This window comes from Prinia subflava, chromosome 8 (genome assembly GCF_021018805.1).
Source record: "Prinia subflava isolate CZ2003 ecotype Zambia chromosome 8, Cam_Psub_1.2, whole genome shotgun sequence".
Taxonomy (NCBI): domain Eukaryota; kingdom Metazoa; phylum Chordata; class Aves; order Passeriformes; family Cisticolidae; genus Prinia; species Prinia subflava.
The window spans coordinates 5,378,810-5,401,414 of NC_086254.1; the positions used below are offsets into that span (position 1 = coordinate 5,378,810).

General features: G+C 55.5%; 1 protein-coding gene and 1 long non-coding RNA gene across 4 annotated transcripts; one reads left to right on the forward strand and one right to left on the reverse strand.

Annotated features, from left to right (window-relative positions):
- Positions 1-4,710: 4,710 nt before the first annotated feature.
- MMP28 (matrix metallopeptidase 28) lies at positions 4,711-21,389 on the forward strand. Of its 3 annotated transcripts, none has more exons than XM_063402501.1 (8): positions 4,711-4,874; positions 12,293-12,372; positions 13,068-13,231; positions 16,206-16,427; positions 16,760-17,005; positions 17,348-17,497; positions 17,973-18,140; positions 19,353-21,389. In XM_063402501.1, exons 1-8 carry the CDS (start codon positions 4,785-4,787, stop codon positions 19,745-19,747), a joined length of 1,515 nt encoding a protein of 504 aa, XP_063258571.1. In that variant the 5' UTR covers positions 4,711-4,784; the 3' UTR covers positions 19,748-21,389. The 3 variants fall into 3 exon arrangements, with proteins under 3 accessions (XP_063258571.1, XP_063258570.1, XP_063258572.1); XM_063402500.1 differs by lacking the exon at positions 4,711-4,874 and adding an exon at positions 11,676-12,122; XM_063402502.1 differs by lacking the exons at positions 4,711-4,874; positions 16,760-17,005 and adding an exon at positions 11,676-12,122.
- On the reverse strand, positions 6,848-10,870 carry LOC134553143 (uncharacterized). Its single transcript, XR_010081039.1, has 2 exons — positions 7,505-10,870; positions 6,848-7,002 (listed from the first exon to the last, which is right to left on the reverse strand). It is a non-coding gene; the product is annotated as an uncharacterized LOC134553143 (long non-coding RNA).
- Positions 21,390-22,605: the final 1,216 nt, after the last annotated feature.

The following is a 22,605-nucleotide window of genomic DNA, read 5'->3' on the forward strand; positions in this document are numbered from 1 at the left end:
AATATTCCAGTGGGCAGCACTATAAATACAAGTTATTGGGGTCTGTGGTTACAACTGGGCAAAGAGCTGGGCCATACCTCACTGAGAAATGAGCAGAAATGGCTTTTGTTGGGGTTTATGAGCCACCTCCCCAGCTTGGTGTGTATTGGTGATCATGGTAATGAAGTTCAAATCAGCATTACCCAGGGTTGTAAACGTAGTGACTGCTGGGCCTTTTTCAGGTTTCTCCTGGAAAGAGTCTGCTCTGTTAGACAGGACATTTGTCACAGATTATGGGCAGCTTGTTCCTCTTAAAACAGTGGAATTTGAGGTGTATATGTACTAGTGACAGTATAAAACTCAATGTATGGCATGTGAAGGTTCAGAAAATTGATGAATTCAGTATCTGTTGTTTTGCTGGCCTAGAAAAGTTGGATGCTGATGGATTTGAAACTGGAGTTTCTATTTGAAGGGAAGAGGCTAGAGGGTGCTCTTGCACACTGCTGTGCTGCCAGCTGGATGGGATGGAAGGAGAGCAGGAATCAGCTGCTGAGAACAGCCTCAGTATCCCTGCTGAGGTTTGTTCTCCAGCAGAGCTGGCACCTTGCACTGCACAAAAACAGCTCCTGAGGGTGCAGCTGGAGCCCTCACAGGTGAGCACAGAAATGGGTCTTCACAGAACTGGAGCTGTCCTCACCTCCTCAGTTTTTCCAACCTGGCAGTGATGCTGAGCACTTGTCTTATGTTCTGCACTGGGGCAAAACAACCTGAGCTCCTGCATGGTTTTTAAGATGCCTTCAGCAGCTGCTTAGTCTTTCAGAAAATCAGCAGGACAGAGAAACTGGCTTGATGGGTTGTTTTACTTGCCTTTGGTGCAGTGAGAGCTAAATTAGCTCAGAGAGGCCTGGGAGGACGTTCTGTAAAGAATATAAACCCAGATGATGGTTTATGTCATTGCCCTCCAGCTGCTTCTGCCAAGTCCTCTGGTCCTGCAGGTTTTCTCTACAGCTGCCTAAAGTTTGCCAGGACAAGCTTTAATTGAGGTCAAAAGGAAAGTTAAAAAGACTTTTAAAAATACAGTATATTAAGGATTGAATTAATTGTAGTTCTTCCCAGTGGTGTGTGAGAATTTGGTAGAATTTCCTCTAATAAAATTCCAGACTAAGGAGGGCTAGGACAGTAGGTCTGTCCTGTCAGGAGGTGGAAAACCAGGAGAATTTTATCTCAGCAGAAAGGAGCAGTTTGGGCTGTTCTCAGCATAGCTGGGAGCAGCTCTGCTCTGCTGCCTTCATCTCTATTTGTGCTCCATCTTCCAATAATGCATTTTTGTAGTGGAGAAGGTTTCATTTTGGAAATCAGTCCTGTGTGGAATGCTGGTGGTTTATTTATAAAAACAGGTTTAGCACTTGCCAAGCTCAACAAGGACTTGGTGGAGAAAGGAGAGATGCCAATGCAGGAGTGGCATGTGGTCCTTACAGAGCTGAAATGCCACTCCTATATAAAATAATAGCTAAACATTTTCAGAGACAGACAAATAGTTTCCATGCTGGGCCTCTGCAGCCAAACCCACCTCACCCTGAGAAGAAATGCAACTTTAAGTTGCTCAAATACCACAGTCCTAAAGAGAGATATGGGGGCAGTGACTGAAGCCAACCTCTCAAGTCTCCAGGGGTTTGAGGCCAGGATCCAGCCAGTGCTGCTTTGCCTAATCTAGAACTGATAATTCCCATTTCCAGGGTAACAGAGCCCCTGTGATAATGTCCCAGTAGAAGATGTTGCCAATGCTGCTGTAGCAGTTGCTTGTAAAACTGTTGTAAAACACAGCTGGCAGAATGCACTCAAAACTGCTTAAAGCTCCACTTTTCATACCAAGGTGATGATGTTTGCTACCCTGATCCTAGAAAGAGATGCTGAGCAAATACCAGTGAGATTCCAACTGCTCCAGCAAATTGGTGTGTTTGTGGGAGGGCTGGATGCAGCTCCTTGACCCCATCGACTTCCAGGAACTGCACACACAAAAGGTAAAGCCAAGGGAAGTCTGTGCAGACTTTGCATTTTCTCTTCAACACCCTCGTGGTAAGTGTCTGTTCCTGCCTCTGTTTGAGACAGGATACTGGGCAAGACAGACTTTCTAACACATTCTAAGGACACAGGAAAGTCCTTTGACCTGTGAGAGCTTTCTGTGCACGGATGAAGTTCCCAGAAAACAGAGTCTGAGCAGAACAACTTCACTCTTGTGACAGCCCAAGGAACTTTAAGCTGCTCGTGCCTTGGTAAAGAATTTTGCAGGCTGGGTTTGAGAGGGAAAGTTGTGACTGTGCCCATCTGACCTGATCCAAAGTCCCAGCTCTGGCCACTTTCCAGCAGCAGGATGAGGATTTTGGGCATTGCCTGGCACAGCACCCACTGAGCCATCCTGCTTCTGCACAGCAGCAAACATCTGAGGAGTGGCTGTCCTCGAGGGGATGAAAGGGAACAACATGAACCTGTTCTCAGTGCAGAGCTTTAAAGGTTTTTGATGGTAGGTTCTTGTGCATCACATCCATCTTGGCTACGAACTGCCCCAGAGGAATAATGGGGTTGCTGTTTGCTCATCAGTTATGATAAACACTCAGAGCTGCTCTGAGAGCTTACGTCACAAGAGGTGTTTCATAACATTGGTTTATGAACTCTTGGATCTCACCTCAGACAGGGATCCACTGGTGCTTCAGCTCTTCTCTGCAGTGCTCAGCTGCTCTTGAGGTGCCCCCTGGACAAACCAGCCTCCCCCAGTCCAGATTCCACGCCTGTCGTAACGGCATTTAGTTCTTTTACAGGTCAATATCCAAATGATATTAAATTAGGAACACTCTGGATCTCTGAGCTGGGAGGTGTCTTCAGGAAAGGGTTTGGAAATTGAGCTCAATGAGTGCACTGAGATCTTTTGAGTTAAGCTCAAGGGATGAGGAGTTTTCTCTAAAACCCCAAGAAATCAGGAATGATTAGGCAACCAGAGCTTGTAGGGATCTATTTATTATGCTCTTTGTGAATGTTTTACTAAAAGACTTCGTTGATTCTCTGCCACAGGCTTGACTTGTCTGGTTTCAGTCTTGGGGTAGAAGTTACAAGGATTGAAACTTTTTTTTTTTTTTTTGCCCCATTTCTCCATTTCTGAGCTTTCACCAAACACTAAAAAAGCCGGAAATCTGTTCACCTTTCCATGAGATAGTGTTTCTGTTCCTGATAGCGCTCTGGTTACAGCAGCTGCATAAACATCTTCATACTCCCAGCCAAAACTCTGCAGAGAACTATGATTTGGCATCCCCAAAGCTGGGCTGAATTCTCCTCCACCTGAATGCCAAAACCCCTGAGGACCAAGGCAGCAGCCCCGGGAAGTGCCCGGTCGGGAAGCTGCCGGCTCCGGGGGCTGCAGGTGCCCTCCCAGACGCTTCCCCACATCACAATGAGCAGAGGAGGGAGTTTCCTGCTCCTGCTGGAGCCCAGCCAGTCACTTTCTCATCATCCATATTCTTAAGTGGAAGAGCAGATGGATCAGTTGCTTCCTAGATACGACGCAAACACGGATGCATTTGCAGACAGAGCTGCTCTTGTTTTGAAAGGAAGCGTGAGGCTGACCTGCGTGAGGAGTGGCCATCCCTTGGCTCTCCCTCCTGCCAGGGCCGAGTATTCCCCTCACACCATCCCTCAGGCTCTGCCAGCTGCCCACAGCGTTCTCCAGCAGCTCCCCAGCCAGTTCTTACTGGCCCAGCCATAAATTTCATTTCTCCCATATTTTTTATCTTGTAGCTCAGTGACTTCTCTGTTTTTCCATGTTATGTGGATCACTTTTTCTCTCCTTCAAATCCTGCTTCCCTTCCCTACATCCCTGTCCAGCTGTAAAGCAAAGTGTCACAGGCTCTCTGCAGCTCTCTTCAAGCTGCATTCAACAGATGCTTCTGTAACTTCAGTTTTTGGCATGATTAAAAAGTGGAGGAAGGAACCTGGGAGCTTTAAAATAGGTGTGGGGTTGAAACTGGCATGAAAACAAAAGCAGATACAAGTCACATCCTATTTTTTTCCCCTTGAACCAAAGCAGAAACAAAACATCCTTTTGCTTTAGTAAAATTAAAACAAAATAGTCGAACAAAATACTGCTGTGAGTAAACAGAGCTGTTGACTTGTCACTGCAGCCCTCAAGATCATCAGCTGTGTGTGAGCTGCAGGAGAGCTGTGACACTGCCATGTGTGCAGCAAAGAGCCCCTTCCACCCATGTCCCGTGCCTGGGGGGGAAATTTAAGCAGAAAGAGTGTAAACCACAACCCTGAGAGTGTAAACCACAACCCTGAGTGTGTGGTTATTATGTAAAGCTGGAGAGAGCACTGCTCTAATGTGCAGATGTTGCCAGACCCTTGAAGAGGGGCTGCACTGCTGAGGTCATGGCAGTGCTGGCCCACAGGGACTCCCGGCCTCCAAACCCGGCCATGGATGAACGCAGGTTTGGGAAAAGCTGGAATTGCTTTCTCCTCTTTTCCACAGCCTCAAACCGAGCAGAGCCACTGTCCCAGCTGGTGGAAGAAGAGACGCACCGGCAGCGCGATGCTCCCGGGGACAGGGGACAGGGCACGCACAGGGTCAATCCCCCGGTGGCGGCCCCGGGCTGGCTAGCACGGGGGGTGTCCCCGAGCAGGGACAGCCCCTCCGCTGGGTGCTGCTGGCGGAGCCCGGCCCTCGGCCGGGGCTGGGGCCGCCCCCGGGGCCGGGGCGGGGAGAGGCGGCTGGGGCGGCGGCGCGGGGCGCCGGGCGGAGCGGCGGCAGCGGAGCCGGGATGGCAGGACCGCTGCGGGCCGCCCTGGCGCTGGGGCTGCTGGCGGCGGCGCAGCCCGCACCGGCCGCGGGGCAGCGGCGGAAGGCAGAGGTAAGACCGGCACCGGCACCGGCACCGGCACCGGCACCGGCACCGGCACCGGCACCGGCACCGGCACCGGCACCGGCGGGGAGCGGCGAGAGCGTGTCCTGGGTGTGCGTCCCCTGCGTGCGCACGTGTTCCTGTGTGCCCGTGGCGGGGGTGTGCCCGTGCCCCGGCTGTGCGAGTCCCTGGTGTGCCCATGTCCCCGTGCCCATGTCCCCATGCCCCGGCTGTGCGTGTCCCCAGAGTCCATGCCATAGGTGTGACCATGTCCCTGTGCCTGTGCCACAGGGGTGCCCATGCTCTAGATGTGACTGTCCCTGGTGTGCCCGTGCCATAGGTGTGTCCATGCCCCAGGTGTCACTATGTCCCCGGTGTGCCCGTGCCATAGGTGTGTCCATGCCATAGGTGTCACTATGTCCCTGGTGTGCCCGTGCCATAGGTATGAGTGTCCCCAGTGTCCCCAGTGTACATGCCCACCACAGGCGAGTGCCCATGAGCTCCTGACACCTGTGCACACGGCTGTGCCCTGAGCACACGCAGTGTGTGTGGCACACGTGTGTGGCTGTGCCAGTGGAGATGGGGCTGTGCCATTGGGTTGTGTTGGAATGCCAGGGGGGGTGGCCACCTGTGCTGTGTGGAGCTGTGGCAGAGAATCACAGGCTGGGTTGGGTCAGAATGGACCTAAAACTCTTTCCATTTCACACCCTGCCGTGGGCAGGGACACTTCCACTAGTCCAGGTTGCTCTAAGCCCCGTTCAGCCTGGCCTGGAACATTTGCAGGGATGGGACAGCCACAGCTGCTCTGGGTACCCTGTGCCAGGGCCTCCCCAATCTCAGGGAAGGATTCCTTCCCAATATCTATTCCAAGTCTGCCCTAGCTCAGTTTAAAGCCATTCCCCTTTGTCCTATCTCTCCTTGCCCTTGTCCAAAGTCCCTCTTGGGCTCTCTTGGAGCCGCTTTAGGCACTGGATGGGCTCTGTGTGTCCCTGGAGCCTTCTCTTGTCCAGGATGAACAACCCCAGCACTCCCAGCCCTGTCCAAGTGTCCCCACAGGTGATGTGCACCTGCAAACCCACCCTGCCACACAGCTCCAGCACAAGGAAACCTTCCTACCTCCCAGCACATCAGGAGGGGACAAAAGCCAGTCCCTCCCCTGCCTGCCCCTCCCCAGGGCTGTCCCCATCACCTCTGTTTGGATTTGTTCTGTTTGTCCTGCTGTCATTGTCACCCCGTGTCACCTTCCATTCCTGTTTGTTTTGGGAGGACAAGGTATGAGATTTGGCTGGTGAACAAAGGTTCATGTTGGGGATTTTTTTCTTGTTCAGGCCTCGATCCAGTGCACATTTGCACAAATGCTTAATTTTCAACCCCAGCCAGCAAGTCCTGGTGAATTAATTGGGATATTGAACACATGCTCTGAGAGGAAAAGAGCACAGGAATGCTCAGAGGCTTGTTTTGGTGTGCAGACTTCTTCTGCTGGGAGATGCTGCTCCAGAGAGGTCATTCACAGTTGTGCTTTTTCCACTGTGCACAAAGCTCAGCCCAGCCCTTCATGCCACCTGGAGAAAACAAATCTGCAAAGATTTTAATGCTCAGGAAACCAGTAATTTAAAATTCACTTTAAAAGAAAACCAACTGATTGGAACCAACTGGTTTAACAATCCAAACTGCCCTTCCATCCCTCATTGGTGACTTCTGAGTTCCCTTGAAGCTTCAGAACAGACCCCAGGATTGTGGCAGATCCCTTGTGAGGGGGTCCTGTCTCCCTGCCTCAGTTTCCCCAAGGGGATGTGTTGTGCTGGCCAGGGATTTTGGGACAACTCACACAATGGAAATGCAGAGACTGGGGTGTGGAACTTGTCTAAATAAACCAAGCAGTTAATTTTCTTTTAGAAGGAAGCTGAAATTCTCACATAACGTGGAGTAGTTCTGGTGACTTGTGGCTTTCAGAGCACTTCCAGGCTTTGCTTCTAAAACTCTTTTTCTTTTTCTTTTTTTTTTTTTTTTTAATTCTTTTTAAAAAGCCACAGTTAGCAACAATGGGTTGTGTAAACTTAGATGAACAAGACTGTGAAAATGTCCAGTTGTGTGCTTTTCCTGGCTGGTGCCCATGTTTTCACTGCATCCATATCAACTGCAGTTAAAAAAAGAAAGAAATAACGCATTAAAAAATAATGAAAATTCAAAAATTTAATTTGAAACATTTGTATGTGAAATCATCTTATCATCTGCAGATAGGAGAGGGCCCGATGTGAGAGAGCACATTGTTTGGCAGAGCTGGAGTCTGGCTGGGCTGTGCTCAGACAGCAGCTGGGGGTGGTAATGCCCGAGATGATTCCCTGAGCCCGGGGGAATTGTGTAAAATACACGGGGCATGTGAGATCTCAGCCCGTGGTGGGAGTGAGGAGCACGGTGAGGAGCTGGTGGAGCGAAGGACAAATGACAATAAAGTCCCTGCAGAGATTTGTGTGAGAAGCTCCAGGTCTGTTTTGGTGGAAATAAAAACTGGGGAGAAATTTGAGGAAAAACAGGGAATAAGAACAGAGAGCTGGACGAACTGAATAATTCTCATTTTGGACTTTTTTTTTCCTATTTTTTCTCCCTGTCCTGCTCTTCTCCTTCCCATCTTACCGTACCTGGTGTACACTGACTTCTCTCCCTATCGAAGGTGTCACATTTCGGGCTCTGGGCTGTGTTTGTGCTGGGAAATGCTCCGGGATCCGGCCGAGCTGCCCTAGGGAGCAGGAGGCCGGCTGGGATGCAGGATGCTGAGCACAGCCGGGCGGAGGGAGGGTCCCGGCTGCCCCGCACACGCGATGGGGCTCGGCGGTCAGCTGGGCACAGAGCATCCCGGATTTTCCTTCTGAAATAAGGCGCAGAAACCCTCCTTCCTCGGTAAAAAAATTCCTGCTGCCCATGCTCAGCGCAGCGATGGAAGGAGAGGTGGAGAGGAGGAGGAATCACCCCCTTGGGCTCTGCGACACCCGTGAGACCGCGTGTCCGAGCCGCTGCCGCCGGCGCGGATGTGGCGAGCGGCTCCGAGTTCCCCGGCGATGTCCCGGTGTGATTTACACCCCGTGAGTCACCGCAGCACGAACAGCCCGCCTTTCTTCCTGCTTCTCCCCAAAACAATCCCCGCTTGTTAGGGCAAATATCGCCCCCCGGGCAAGGGACGGCGCCTTCCCCCGGCTCCCACCCCGGCGGAGGGCAAGGCTCGTTTCCTTTCTCTCCTCAGACACGAAAACACAACCAGTTCTGCGTGACCGAACTGGTTCCTCAGCCGCTCTGGTATTCGCAGGGGAAGTTTGGCCAAGCCCGGTGCTCTTCCCTGTTTTCCCCGAGTGCTTTTGGGTGGCGTTCGGGAGTTTTGGCGCTGCAGGTGGTGCAGGATGTCGGGGTGTGGGGCGCTGCCAGCTGCTTCCCAATGAGTTATCACAGAACCATGGGGTGGTTTGGGTTGGAAGGGACCTTCAAGCTCATCTCATTCCACCCCCTGCCATGGGCAGGGACACCTTCCACTAGACCGAGTTGCTCCAAGCCACATCCAAGCTGTTAGTGAAACCAGGAGGGGTTTTAGTTAGACCTGGCTTGCTGCTTCTCAGCATTAGAAGATCGAGTGTGAAAATAAAAGCAGTTCAGAAGACCCCAACTCCACACCTTTGGTAGAAAGTGGAATATTTTCTGCCGAAGTGGATTTTTAGGAGTGGTAGGGGACAGGAGATTCCTTCAGGACTGGGTGAGGCACAGCAGAGGAACATCCCAGCAGCCAGGCCGTGCCTGGGGCTTTAACCACGCTCCATCCCCAGCGCGGGGAATCAGCCGAGGTCTGGTCTTTTCAGCGGGAGGACAGCCGGGCTCTGTGCTCGCTAATGCCCCTTCTCGTGTGTCTGTATTACAATATTTATAGAGATACTTAGACACGCACTTAAACAAAGGCGGCGCGGGGACTCTGCCTGAGGCTGTGCAGGGATCAGCGGGAGCAAATGAGCGTTTTTAATTGATGTGACATCTTCTGGAGGCAGCTCGCAGGCAGCAGGGACCCGATGGGCTGGAGGAGCCGCTGCTCCTTCTGTGACCACGCAAAACACGCCTCGGGCCAGCTCTGCCTGTGTGCTGGGGGAAACCGAGGGTGAAAAACAGGAGCCGCTGTGCCCATTTTGGTGGTGAGATGATGCGGGATGAGCCTGGGGGTGCTGGAACCAGGGCTGAGGATCCACCTGGGCTGTCTCATGATTTAAAACAGAAGAGTTTAAAGGTGCAGCTCGTGGTGGCATCGCCTGTGATCATGGCACAGGACGCCTGCCCACCCTCGGGCAGGACGGGGTCGCTTCCCTGCGCTGCCGGGGATGGAGGGGACAGATGGGGTTTGTGCCCGGCAGGGCAGAGGGACCACGGGCAGCAGGAGCTCGGTGTGAGCTCCGGTACTTAGCTGGTGGAAAGGAGCCAGACCCGGCGTCTGGAGGGGAGAGCAGGCAGAGCGGAGCCTGCTGTCTCTGCACTCTCGTTATCCCACTTTCCAGGCGGAGAGGGCTAATTGTATTTGCCGCTGGCTGTCTTCCACCCGGGATGCCTGTGGTCCAGGGCAAGGTGTTTCCTTGGCTTTAGCTGAGGCAGAGATGATTTCCAGGGTTGCAACAGGCTCCACATCAGAGCCCTGAGATGGGAAGGACCCCTCTGTCCCCCCCAGACCCCTCCCGCTGTCCCTGCTGCAGCCCCGGCGGCTGCTCTGCCCCAGCACTGGCTCCCAGGCAGCCAGATCCGTCCTCCTGTCCTTCTCTCATGCACAGGGGGAGCTGGGCATATTTCATATTAATGTTTCTCTTGGTTTCCTGCTGTTTTTCTTTTCCCATTGTATGGAAAAGAGCATTTCCCCGTCTGGGGCAGGAGGGAGGGGGTTTTCCCAGCACGGCCAGGCTCTGCATTGCAGCCTCTGGAGAGGTTTAATGGGCCCGTGCCAGATTCCAGCCAGCCCTGCCAGCGCCTGGCTGGGCTCTGGGGGCTTGTGCAGTGCTGGGGGAGCCTTGAGCACCGGTTTGGGCACAGGACACTGTGGCATGGAGCTCTTGGACTCCTCTGGACCCTGGAAACTCCCTGGATTTGTATGCTCTGTGCTTGAATAAATACCTGACAGAGTGGGGGATCAGCACATCCCTCTCCTGCAACTCTCTGTTTCCAGGACCACCATCACCCTTAGCTGACAGTGTCTAGAAAATGTAATAAAAGTTCTCCTGATGGTTTTGCAGCCAGACAGTTGGTGCCTGTGTGAGAACCTCAATGTGGCACAGGCCAGAAACCACAGAGAAAATGTGGTTTGCTTGAACTTGCAAAGCCCAAGGAGCTCTGGGCAGGAATGATAAAGCCAATGGCCTCTGAGCCTTCTGATGCTGCTCAAGAGCAGCTGCTGGGACAGGGGTTGCTTTTTTCACTGTGCACCCTGACGTGTCCAGATGGGGTTTCAAACCTTCCTGAGATCATGGTGAGGAAAAACCATTTTCACGCTTTATGGATGGGATTGTGTTGGGTTACGGGTGAGGAAAGAGCTCCAGTTTGTGCTGAGTGAATGCAAAGTTGTGTTAGAAAAGGTTCAGGCCGTGGGGTGAGAGCCAGGACTTTCCATCCTGGTGTTCTCAGCTCACATTTATCTGCAGTGATGTCACCACTGGGATCTTCACCCTGCACCCTTATATGTAACTGCTGATTTTGTGCTTCTGGAGGAGAACTTTGTAAGAATACAAGCACAGAGCAAAAAGGGCCAGATTCCTTCTCCTCTCCAGATACTCTGAGATGGCTCGAAGCCACCCCATCCCCAGGATGCTCCTCCAGCCCCACATCCTCGATCCTTGCATGCTCATCCTGAGTTGCTGCTGGATGTTTTGTCTCCTGGTTCCCCTGGTAAATTTGGGGTTATCCCGATGTGCCTGGGGAACAAGTCCAGGCTGGATGGTGCAGAGGTGTTGTGGCTTCTCCTGACAAGCAATCCAGTGCTCTCCCTGCCCGTGTGGCACTTCCCTGATTTATCCTCACTGCACCAGTGTGAGGTGTGTGGGTGACTCTGGCCATGCTCAGGCTCTTGCTGCACTGGCACTGCTGGGATGAGCTGCTGCTGCCTGCAGCTGAGACAGGGGGCTTTGGTGGGGAAAACAGCCAAATTCCTGGTGTGGGACTGGGTAAAGAGCGTGTCCAGGCAGGAATCTGTGCTGCTGCTCTGCCGGAGGGGGATGCTCCAGGTAGAAGGGGTGTAAATGAGGAGATGAAACTGGAGGAGGTGAGGTCTCAGAGCACACCTGGATGTGCCTGCAGGGAGGTGGCGGCGCGGGGGTGACGCATTTGGGGATGACAGGAAGCTGCCTGTCCATGGCAAGCTGAAGGTTTGGGCAGGAGGAGGAGAGGGGGAGCCCCTGGCACTCTTTGGGACTGCCACATCCCTAAGCCATCCCTGCTCCTCCCAGGGTGGCAAGGCCCGGGAGGCGCTGCTGCCTCCTCTGCAGGGACATAAAGGAGAACTGGGTCACCGAGACAGGAGCTGCTCTGAGAGGAGGTCAGCATTCCAACCCCCTCCTTTTCCCGAGACCAGCCGGGAGGGAAACAGCTTTAAAAACACCCGCGTTCCCAGAGGGCACCAGCCGTGCTGTCCGGGTCAGCCCGTGGCATTCCCGGTGCTCAGCACACCTCTCCTTTGGGATGCGGGGAGAGGAAGCTGCCACTTTCACTTTTTATTCTGATTATTATTCATGGCTGTAGCTGCGGCTCGGCTGCACTAACAGGATGCTGGGCAGCTTGTTTGTCTCCCGCAGACATCCCTGGCGGCGGGGCAGGCGGGCGTGGAGCATTCCTGCCACCCCGGCTATTAACTCCTCCAAAAGCAGGGGAGCAGCCCGAGCCGTTTATTTTCTTTAACATACAATTTGAGCGCTGGAGCAAGTTCAGAGAGGCAGTCTCCGTCCGTGTCAGCGGCCGATAAGAAGAAGAATGGTTTGGCAAAGCGAATTGCGCCCGGAGCGTCCTCAGTTTGCAGCGGCACATCCTGCGTGGGAATGGGGGGAGGCTGCAGCCGGACCCCGTCTCACCCCGCCCTGCTCACGGCCACAGCCCCTCGGCCTTGGTTTGCATCGCTGCGTTGAGCCGGGGCGATCAGAGCCGCGGGTTTGGTCGCCTCTGGCTGCGGATGACACGGCAGCAGAGCTTTCTGATCTCTTTCGTTTCCTCCTGCGCCTCCATGGGGCCAAAATCCCCCGAGATCCATCCAAAATGATGGTGAGGAGGCACACGGCAGCCTGCACGGGCACAGGAGGGGCAGAGCTCTCGGGAGCTAAACCAGCGGGCGTTTTGTGCTTGCAGCACTGTTTGCCGCCTCATCTCCTTTTCCTCCTTTCCCAAGCCAACACGGGCTCTGAGCTGCACCTTTCCCATTTTTTTCCTTGCAGCTCTTCCTGGAGAAATACGGCTACTTCAGGGAGCCTGGGCCCGGCACACACAGCCCGGCCGAGTTCACCGAGGCGCTGAGGTAGGAGCTGTTCACTCAACACCGCAGTCAAAACTCAGCAGCTCCAGCTGCAGGGGTGTTCCAGCGCTCCGAGGGGCTTTTTGTGCAGGCAGAGGGGTCTTTTTGCAGCTGGAGGTTCTCTGTCTCACGGTCTGATGCTAAAGCACAGCCAGTTCTTTTTGGGAAGGCGGGTCTGGGTTCTTTTTGCCAGGCTCTCGCAGCTGGGTGCCGGCTGCTGGCACCTGCCTCTCGCTGCTTTATTTGCCTTTTATGGCCCGCTGCTCGCCTGGCAATAAAATCTGCGGGGAGGCCGAGCTCGGGGACGGCTGGGAGATGTCAGGGGGGGTGAGCTGCCAGCTCCTGCCTGGACTTCTCCTAAGGTCATCACCTCGGCTCTGGGAGCATCCCAGGCTTGACCTTGTGCAAAGCCAAACGCAAAATTAAATGCAAAGTCAAATAACTGGGGCTAAAAACTGCAAAACGCATTTTTAGGCTCCCCTATTTGCTTTTGCCGTGCTAGGAGGTGACTCACAGGTCAGCTGTGGTTGCAGAGCCAAATCCTTCTTGTTTTACCAACTGGTTAAAGTTCCGATGCTGGCATGTGAAGCTTGCGGGGTGAAAATCCTGGCTCAGGTCAACCCCCGGCACAACCATAACCAAACCCCGCCGCGGGGCGGGTCTGGGTGTGGGTGCTGACATCTCCCGTCCTTTTGCAGGGATTTCCAGCGGGTGAGCCACCTCCCGCTCAGCGGGGTGCTGGATGCCCCCACCCTCCATCAGATGGCTCTGCCGAGGTGTGGCACCGACGACGGCGACAGCCGCGCTGCCGGGGCACGCCGGGCACGGCCCGCCCGGCGCCGCAGGCGCACGGCACAGCACGGTGGGCACCGTACCCCGCGTCCCGGGGTGGTTTGGGGTCTGGGGTGCTCGGGTCTCCCGTCCCGGACTCGTGGGGAGGCTGCTGTGGGTGGGAGGTGCAGCCCCACTGGGACAGCATCCAGCCCAGGACACACTTGGAGGTTATTTTTAAAGTTCTTTGTTTTTAGTTGGTCTCTGTGGCTTGATGTCAGCAGTGATTAGAGATGCGAGTCCCTCTTGTGGGGGAATTCAGCGCTCTGGGGTGGTTTTGCTGCTGCTGTGGGAGCCAGGATTTCTCCCAGAGAGCGCTCAGGTCACCCTGGCCCCACACTCAGCTGTGCTGGCACCATCTGGAGGGCAGGTGCTGGCACACAGTGGAGTTATCTCCAGGTTTTGCTGACCTTTGGGACTTCTAATGCATATTAAGGACACAGCAGTAACCAAAAACCTGCCAGCACTTGGCTGCCTGACCCGAGAATCATTTCACCCATGTTAAGGGCTTTAACTCTGCTCCAAGCATCCTTCTGTGCTCCTGTGTGTCCAGGGCTGGGCCTCTTGTCCCTCGTGAGCTCTCTTTGGGCTTGCAGATGAGTAACTGGATTCCTAGAGAGCAAGGGGCCGGGGCCAGCTGTGCTTAGGACATGGGAAAAACGAAGAGGAGATTAAGAAAAGGCTCAGTGCCGTGTCAGGCTGTCTGTGCACCTGGCAGGGCTGGCCATGCACGGCCCCAGGAGAGCCCTGTCATCCTCCTCCAGCCTCTGGATTTCCTTCCAAAGCCCCAACATGCAGCATGTCCCTTGCAGGATCAATCCTGTGCCCAGGACATGGAGCAGGAAGGACATACAGCAGGAGATGGGCAAACAAGCACCCAGTGGGGGTGGGCACCTCATGGGGCTTCTTTTTGGGGATCACAGATGTGGGTGGGCGGCAAGAGAAGCCCAGAAACTCAAGGAAAGGGCAGGAAAGGGCTCAGTGTGGCACTGGTTGTTGCTCTGGTGATCTGGTGCCACAGGCAGAGGGGGTGGGAGCACCTCAGTACCCACAGGCTGGAGGGGGGACAGGGCTGGAGGCTTTGTGCTGTTTATCCTGCTGGAAGCACGAAACCCTGGCAGCTGAGCCAGCAACGTGCTTTGTTATCCACCCTTCTCCCAGAGGGGTCTCCCCTGGGCAGCCTCTGTGCCCCTCACCCCGCTGGCTTGGGGCACTCAGAGCCCAGCAGAACCCAAGCCCTCCTCTTCCCAGGAGCCAGCCTTGCCCATCCTCCTCTGGGGGTAGGTGCTCTGCTCCTGTGGAGGGAAGGATGGGGTGCCAGGGCTTTGTTTTAGGGCTGCAGCCATCCAGACAGCTTTTAGCTTTTGCTGTGCAGCGTGGAAGCTCCTCCATGTCCCTTTGGAGCTGGAGCTCATCATTGCACTGGCAAGCAGTGGGAGCTGATTCTGGCCCCAGAAGTGTGACCAGTTAGCCCAGAGTGTCCCCAGCCATGGGCTGCTCAGAAATGGGAGAGGAGGAGGCAGAGCTGGGGTGGGATGTGTGCCAGGTTTGCTGGGAGGCTCAGCTCAGAGCCAGAGCAGTGAGCCCCGGTGTGCTGTCAGCTCTGTTCCCCCTGTTTTCCTGCACATCTGGAGCAGACGCAGATGCTGCAGGTCTGTCACCACTCCCACGCCTCAGCACCAGCTCTGGCACCCAAATCCCCCCGGGGCCCCATGGCTTTTTTTCTGCCCCCAGATAAATGTAATCCCAGGGCTTTGGGGTCCCACAGCTGCCAAGGGAGGAGGAGGAGGTGGAGGAAGGGGCTGTGGTGCTGCTCAGCAGCTATGTGAACTCTCATCTTTGCCCTCCTGTGTGGTAGGGGGGTTGGGGGAACTTAGGGGGTGTCACAAGTGTTGTCCCCTTCATCCTTGTCCCCATCTGTTCTGGTGGTTTTGGGGCTCTGTCTCCCCTGAAAGCTTTTAAGGAAGCCTTGGGCACTAAGCTGTGCCCCAAGGTGCTGCAGAGAGCCCTTCCCACTCCTTTGTCTTTGTCCCACCCTTTCAGAGGTGCCTTTGATTCCTCTCCCTGAAATCCAGCCTTTGGGCTGCACCTTCTGGACTGGAGGCTGGCAGCAGAAGTCCTAGCAGGGACCCGTGCTGGATTTGGCTCTGGAGGGGATGGTGGGCCAAAGGCTGAGGTCAAACATGGTTCCACAACTTCTCGTCTCCTCAGAGAGGCTTCAGGGTTTGTCTGTAGCTCCATCCTTGGGCGGGCTCTGATGGTGGCACCTCCAGAAGGATTTAATCTGCTGCTGGTGGCACCCCTGCCCCAACTCCCAGCTTGGCCTTGGGAAAACCACGACTGTTGGGGAAGATGAAACAGGAGAGTCTTACAAATATGATTAGCGAAAGGATCTGAGAATATGAAACCTATAAGAGGAGTAGAAATGAAAACAAGCTTTGAGATGTAAGATGGCAAGCCAGTCAGTGACTGAACAACTGGAAATACAGTGGTTGAGTGGGCTGAAGGGAAGATCCCTGTTGGTTGAACAATGTCCTTGGCAAACAGAAGGGATGCTGCTGCAAGCTGAAGAGTCCAAGGGTCAGGGAGACCCTGCCAGTTTGGCAGAGAAGAAAAAAAGAGTCTAGAAAGCAGCTTTTATGGTTTAAAATGTAACACAGTATGGTAATGTAGGACTTCTAACAGGCTGTAGATTCTGTAGGATTTGTGTCTTTTACTGGTTGGATGTTCTAAAACATCATATTCAGCACAGAAAAAGATATAATGTGTTGTAATTAGAACTTAAGCGTCTCTCAGGCACGCTTTTAGCTGTGACCAGCAGCTTTAAGCTGGCTCTTTGTTACCCATGCCCCTGTGCAATAAACTGCACGCTAAAAGAGCTGCCTGCAGCCCAGAGATCCACACTCTCCTCCACACACGACACTCCCGTGCAGTTTTCCTGCCCTGGGGCAGCCCCTGGGTGGGAGGACGTGCCCAGGCTGCCAGGCTGAGCTGGCCCTTTGCAGGCGGGCGCTGGCCCAAGCGGCACCTGACGTACCGGGTGGTGAACTGGCCGTCCTACCTGCCCCCGCACGAGGTGCGCCTGGCCGTGCGCGCCGCCTTCGAGCTCTGGAGCAACGTGTCCTCCCTGCTCTTCTGGGAGGCGCGGGACGGCCCCGCCGACATCCGCCTCACCTTCTTCCACGGCGACCACAACGATGGACTCAACAACGCCTTCGATGGGCCAGGTGCTGGTCGCTCCCCCCTCGTAAGCTGCTCTTTTACAACGTGGGCTCTTCCCCGGCGGGGAGGAGGGCTGGGGTTGTGATGGGCTGGGGATGATGGAGGCTCTGCGGTCTCTCTGTTCCAGTTTGCTGTCTGATTTGGGGTCCCCTCTCCCAGTTCTGCCAGCAGGGTGGATGAGATGTTCCTTATAGCCCCTCAAGGAGCCCTCCAATTTGACAACACCCTCCAAAAACACGGGCTCCTCCAAAAAGACCCGAAACTCACGCACACCTGGGCACACCAGAGCTGCGTGTGCCCGCTGCTCCGTGGCCCCTGATGGCTCTCGTGTCCCCAGGAGGTGCCCTGGCCCACGCCTTCTTCCCCCGGCGAGGAGAAGCTCACTTTGACAGCGCCGAGCGCTGGTCCTTGCACAGCGGCAAAGGGCGCAACCTCTTCATCGTGGTGGCCCACGAGGTGGGGCACACGCTGGGCCTGCAGCACTCCCCCGTCAAGAGCGCCCTGATGTCTCCCTACTACAAGAAGCTCAGCAAGGATTTTGTCCTCAGCTGGGATGACATCTTGGCCGTCCAGAACTTGTACGGTGAGCCTGGCTCCCCTGAGAATCCCTGGGTTCCACCAGGGCTGTCCTCTGGGATGGCAGTAGGGAAGGGAGCAGGTCCCTGAAAGGGCAGAAGGCTACAGTCCCATAGACCCCATCCCTGGGGAAGAAAATGCAGGAGAGGTGGGACAGGTACCTTCTTCCTCCAGGGGAGGCTGGATTTGTGTCCCACTCGTCTGCTGGTGCATGTTTTTTGGGGTACCAAAGGGATTTTCGCCACCACCATATAGAGTGGGACAAGGAGTCTTTGGAGTCTTGGGAGTCCCAGCCCTGTGCTTCGGGAAAAGTTGTTTCTCTGGACTCATCACCCCTGTTCCATCCCAGGAAAGCCCTCCAAGGGCTCAGCCATCCAGCTCCCAGGAAAGGTCTTCACTCACTTCCAGGACTGGGACACGGACCTTTACGGCAGGGACCGACAGCAGAGGAGCCTCAGCACCTACTACTGCCACTCCTTCTTCGACGCCATAACCGCCGGTGGGTGTTGGCCAGCGTGACCCTCTCCCAAAACGTGCACCCCTACCCCTTGTCCCAGTGCTGCTGCAGCTCCCAGCGGTGGGAAAGGTGGGTTTGACTGGTCCACAGCTCCTGGCACTGGTGGCATCACTGCTGCACAGTGAAGCAGTGCACCTTGAGGGCACAGAGATGTGTCAGGAGCAGAGGAAACATCCTAAAACTTGGGCCATGGCAAGGATCCATCACTGCAGGAGCTCAGCTGTGCAAGATAAGCCCTGAACAGTGGTCAGCATTTATTCTCTCATGGCTGGGGGGGAGGCAATGAATTATGGAAGCTGAGGGGGTGGCTGGACAGGCAGGAAGTATCCAAACCCTCCAAATCCAAAGGATCCCCACAGCACCAGGAGGCTGCGTGGGGAGGAGAGGGGAGCTGGGCAGCAGTGGTGGGTGGTTCAATAAAATTTCTCACCTGGGGTGCCCTCCCTCTGCCTCACAGATGGGGATCACAACCTCTACATCTTCAAGGGCAGCCACTACTGGGTGGTGTCAGCGAGTGGCAACGCCAGCGACCCCCGGCCACTGCAGCCACGCTGGCCCGGCCTCCCCGCTGGCATCGACGCCTGCGCCTGGTCCCCGCTCAGTGGGAAGTTCTACTTCTTCAAAGGTGGGTGAGGCCGGGCAGGGGACTCCCCTCGGGTCTGCCACTGCTCCTGCCCGTGGCGTGAGCTGCCACACAACTCCTGTTTGTGTCCCCTCCCGCTGGTCCCCTCCCAGTGCAGGGCTGGGGCGTCGCTGCGTCCTGGGCGTGCAAAACCCTGGGCTTGGTGCCCTCCTGTCGTGGGTGAACCACACGGCCCTGGCAGCCACAGCTCCTCCTCGTGCCTTGGTTTCCCCATCAGGAGAGCAGCACTCGCTGGTGTGTCAAAGCAAATCCAGGTGCAGGGGCGGGTCTTGGGGAGAAAATGCTCCCCAAAACAGGAGGTGCAGGGGGGTGCGTGAGGGTTTCGTGGAGCACATGGATCCCTGTGTTGTGCCTGGAGGCTGAGCTGCTCTGGGAGCTGGGATACCACCCAGAAATTGCCCCAGGAGCTGGGATACCACCCAGAAATTGCCTCAGGAGCTGGGATATCACCCAGAAATTGCCCCAGGAGCTGGGGTACCACCCAGAAATTGCCCCAGGAGCTGGGATACCACCCAGAAATTGCCCCAGGAGTTGGGATATCACCCAGAAATTGCCCCAGGAGCTGGGATACCATCCATGAGCTGCCCGGCAGCCAGATGGGGAGAGGAAGGTCAAACCAGGCAGCCTGGCTGCCAGGGTCAGCCCCAGCTTTTAATGGAAACCAGTCACTGGCCATTCAGAAAGGGGGCTTTGTGCTGCGGCTGGGTGAGAGCCAGAGCCCCTCTGCCTCCCCAGCCCTCGCCGCTCCCTCTGTTCTCCCCAGGGCTGCATCAGGCTGTGCCCTGTGAGCAGAAAGGGGCTTTTGTCTGCCCTGTTGTGGGGACAGGGCGCTGTGGGGACAGCCAAGCCACAGGTCCCCATCACAATTCCTGCTGCAGTGCTGGTCTTGGATGACCCAGCCTCAGCTGGATCTGTGTCTGTCTGTCCCCCTGTGCAGGACCAGGGAGAGGTTTGCCAGATGCACGGTGGTGGCCTTGCTCTGTCCCTGGTGGTCCCTTTCCACACCTCCGAGCCCCTGAGCTGCCGTGCCTCAGTTTCCCCCCAGCCTTGGAGCAGCCCCGCAGTGGTTCCCGTTGGGTCACCCGTGGGATGGATGTCACTGACCCTTCACAAGGCCGGTCCCGTGGCCGAGCCTGTCCCCATCTCCCGGCGCCCACCCTGGGGTGTGCTCCAAGCCCTCCCCTCTTTCCCCAGGCGGCCGCTGCTGGCGCTACGCGGGCTCCAAGCTGGAGGCGGGATTCCCCCGAAAGTGCAGCACCCTGGGGCTCCCCCGGCACCCGGACACGGCGCTCTACTTCCAGCAGCTCCGGCGGCTCGTCCTCTTCAAGGGCCCCAAGTACTTCGTGGTGGGCGAGGAGCCCCTGGGCGTGGAGCCCTACTACCCTCGCAGCCTGCGGGACTGGGCAGGGCTGCCCCCGGGCACGGCCGGGGCTCTCACCCACCGCCACGGCTCCCTCTTCTTCTTCCGTGATGATCAGTACTGGGAATTCGACCAGGCCAAGCTGCAAGTGGTGGCCACCGGCAAATGGGCCACGGAGCTGGCCTGGATGGGCTGCTGGGATGCCAACAGTGAGCAGGTCCTTTTCTGAGCGTAGGGTGGAACGGGGCTCTGGACCTCACCTTGCTCTGCCTGCATCCCTCTCTGTGTGACCCTGGGCTCCTGTCTGGGGAGGGATAGACAGGGACTGGCTGCCCGTGGGATGGTGGAGCAGTGACCCAGCAGAGCTGGGATGCAGCTGTGCCACAGCCAGGTGGCCTGGAGGCTTTGGGACACAGCGGTTTTTTTAAAAGACCACCAAAAAAATGGGTTGACCATGGAGACTGCAAACACACCCATTTCTGTTGACTTTCAGGATATTGTTACACATGTTTTTCAAACCAGGACTGGGGTTTGGTGATACTTTTTGATATCTTTGTTGATATTTGTTGATATCTGCCATTTTCCCAGGGATCAGGCAGAGAAGTCTCTCTTTGCTGCTTGCTTTGGGGTTTGGAAGGTTTTAAATAGCAGGCTGAGAACATGTCCTGCTTAAAACTAAAAGAAAAGAGACATTTGGACAAAAATTTGGGTCCATGTGGAGCTTTGCCCCTGCTGTTTGTTCAGACCCTGGGGTGTGGAGGGTTGGCCCCATCCCAGTGCCCTGCTGAGGCACCAGCTGGAGACCCCACTGCAGTGGGATTTTGGGGTGAAAGCAGAGGGGTTTGGTGTAGGAGCCTCTTTGGGGTGGAGGGAAAGGGGAGGCTCAGCTGAGCTGCTGGCCGTGTCAGTGTGCAGCTCCCAGGCAGCAGGAGCTTTGCCTTTCAGATGGGTTTGGGGTGCCTGGGCGGGTTCTCCCGTGTCTAACAAGGGCTGTGCTCGCCTGGCAGCCCTCCCTGTGTGCAGAGAAAGTGCCTGTGCTCTGCTGCTCTGCAAGGAATCAGCGAATTTCTGAGTCCCTGGGCCCCACCTGGAGGAACGGGGGTGACAAATAACTGTGGGAGGAGGGGAAGACAAGGGAGAGCAGGACAGAGGGACATGTCCGTGCATGCAGGCTCCCAGGGACAGTGTGGCTGCACATTCCTCATTCCTTTCCCAGGGCAGACTCCCCACCTGGAAACGCTGCCGGCTCCTGGGCAGGGCCACCAGACGGGTCTGCAAAGGGGCCATGGTGTACCTGGGCTGGAGGATGCACCTCAGCCTCGCAGGTTGGAATTCTGAGGCATTGCTGCTAAGCAAGGCAGGGCTCAGCTTCATTAAATGATTTACTGAAACCATTTATCCAAGGGTTCTCCCAGGACTCAGACCCCGGCACTGCTTTGGTGCTGCTGTGCCATGGCAGGGTGCTGCGGTGCCACGTCACGGTGCCCTCCTGATGCCAGCAGCTTCAGGGATTCCTCTTTTACCCATTTTTGCCCATTCTAGACCTCCCTGCAGAGCAGGGCTTGCCCTAAGCAGGGATGGTGCGTCCCAAGGGCTCCAGGTGCTGCCAGATTCCAGCTGAGCTGTGGGATGGGGAGCCAGCACGCTTCCCATTCTCCACCACACTTGTGAGTGAGCCCTTGGTGTGCAGACACAGACACGGGGTCTTCATCTGCCTAAAACCTCAGGGGACTTTCCACGTTGCCAAAGAAACGGGCCAGCAGCATTTTCATTGGAATTGAATGATAATGAGGCGACATTTCCTGCAGGGAGTCTCAAGGGAGGAGACCTGACAGCAAATAAAACCAACCTCTGGCTTTGTGGCACTGGGATTTGTGCTTGTTTTCATGTCACACTTTGGGTTTGGGTTTTGTTTTTGTTTTGTTTTGTTTGGGTTTTTTTTTAAGCAAATCTCCAGTTTCCTGACAGGGCTGTGTTTAAGATGCCTGTGGGTGTTTGGGGTTGGAGCAGGGATTGCTGAATTTGGCCTCAGCTTTCATGCTTGCCGGATCAAAGAGGGGAGATGGATCCCACTGAAAACTCACTGATGATGATGAAAACATGGAAATTCTTTTTCCTACTTCATCCCTAAATTACTGAGGACTTTCCCATGCTTTGGGATGTGCAAATAGGATTTTTTCCCCAGACTGAATTAATTCATTATCCCTTTTCCTGTCCCCTTTTGAGAAAGCCAGGCATCCCATGTGCTGTGTGACTGGAGGCTGGGGATGGACTGCCTCAAATCCTCTCCTCTTTTTGGGTTTTCCATCCCTTCCCTGGGTAGCTGCCTTGTGTTTCCTGGGGCTGTGTCCTGTGGGATGCCCTGGGGCACCGTGACGCTGCCAGGGCTGGGGCTGAGCTCAGCATTGCTGGCAGAGGCAGCAGGGGTCACTCTGTCACCCCATCAGTCTGGAGGGGTCTGGGGGAGGTGAATTCACCCCCTGAGCCTTTCAGTCCACCCCACTGGGTGCCCTGGATGGAAATCCAGCTCCTCAAGGGTTCTTTTCTCCTGCTGGGCTCCCTGGTTGGGCACATCAGGCGCAGACTCCTCCAGCCTGCCACACATTCCCCAGACAGAATAGCTGGGATTCCTGCATTCCCTGCCCCAGAATGACCCCGGCTGGACACGGGTCTGCAGTGACATCAGCAGCTGGCTCCAGGGACAGGATGGGGCCCCCAGCACAGCAAGGAGCCCCACAAAGCCCAGCAGAGGCTCTGTTTTGGTCCCAAGGCCTGAACACTTTCCTGGTAGATTTGTATTTTACAGAAGTACCTGGGTGCTGTGGCAGCTCTGCAAGGCCTGGCTTAGGGAGGGAGTATCCCACATTCCCAGAGGTGCCCACTCATGTGCAGTTATTTCCTTAAAGCCCCAACTCCTGGAGTCACTCCATGCCCACAGGAGCTTGGCTTTTGCCAAAGACCTCACTGTTGTGGGAAGGACTCTGCAAGGCAGCACAGAGCAGAGAAAACCCAAGGGTGGGAGTGAAAATAAACCCTTCTCACCTTGAGGTTGCCCTGAAGATGCGCCTTGTGGCCCTCAGGTCACCT